Source organism: Nestor notabilis, unplaced genomic scaffold (genome assembly GCF_000696875.1).
Source record: "Nestor notabilis isolate BGI_N333 unplaced genomic scaffold, ASM69687v1 scaffold11331, whole genome shotgun sequence".
NCBI lineage: Eukaryota > Metazoa > Chordata > Aves > Psittaciformes > Psittacidae > Nestor > Nestor notabilis.
Genome location: NW_009914242.1, coordinates 9,574 through 9,779, shown reverse-complemented (window position 1 = coordinate 9,779; position 206 = coordinate 9,574). Strand labels below are relative to the sequence as shown.

General features: G+C 64.6%; 1 protein-coding gene across 1 annotated transcript in view; it reads left to right on the top strand.

The window, feature by feature from the left end:
- Positions 1–4: 4 nt before the first annotated feature.
- SNRPB (small nuclear ribonucleoprotein polypeptides B and B1) overlaps positions 5–206 on the top strand; it is a gene marked incomplete at its 5' end in the record, with an annotated part of 2,375 nt that continues 2,173 nt past the window's right edge. The window contains one exon of the mRNA XM_010023559.1: positions 5–150. Coding sequence (XP_010021861.1) covers positions 5–150 — 146 coding nt within the window. The remainder of the gene's footprint in view (positions 151–206) is intronic.

Genomic DNA, 206 nt, shown 5'->3' with positions numbered 1-206 from the left:
GGTGGGGAAGAGCAGCAAGATGCTGCAGCACATCGACTACCGCATGCGCTGCATCCTGCAGGACGGGCGCGTCTTCATCGGCACCTTCAAGGCCTTCGACAAGCACATGAACCTCATCCTCTGCGACTGCGACGAGTTCCGCAAGATCAAGTGAGCGGCGCGGTTCGCGCCGGGAGTCCCGGCCGCTGCCCCCCGGTACTGGCTGG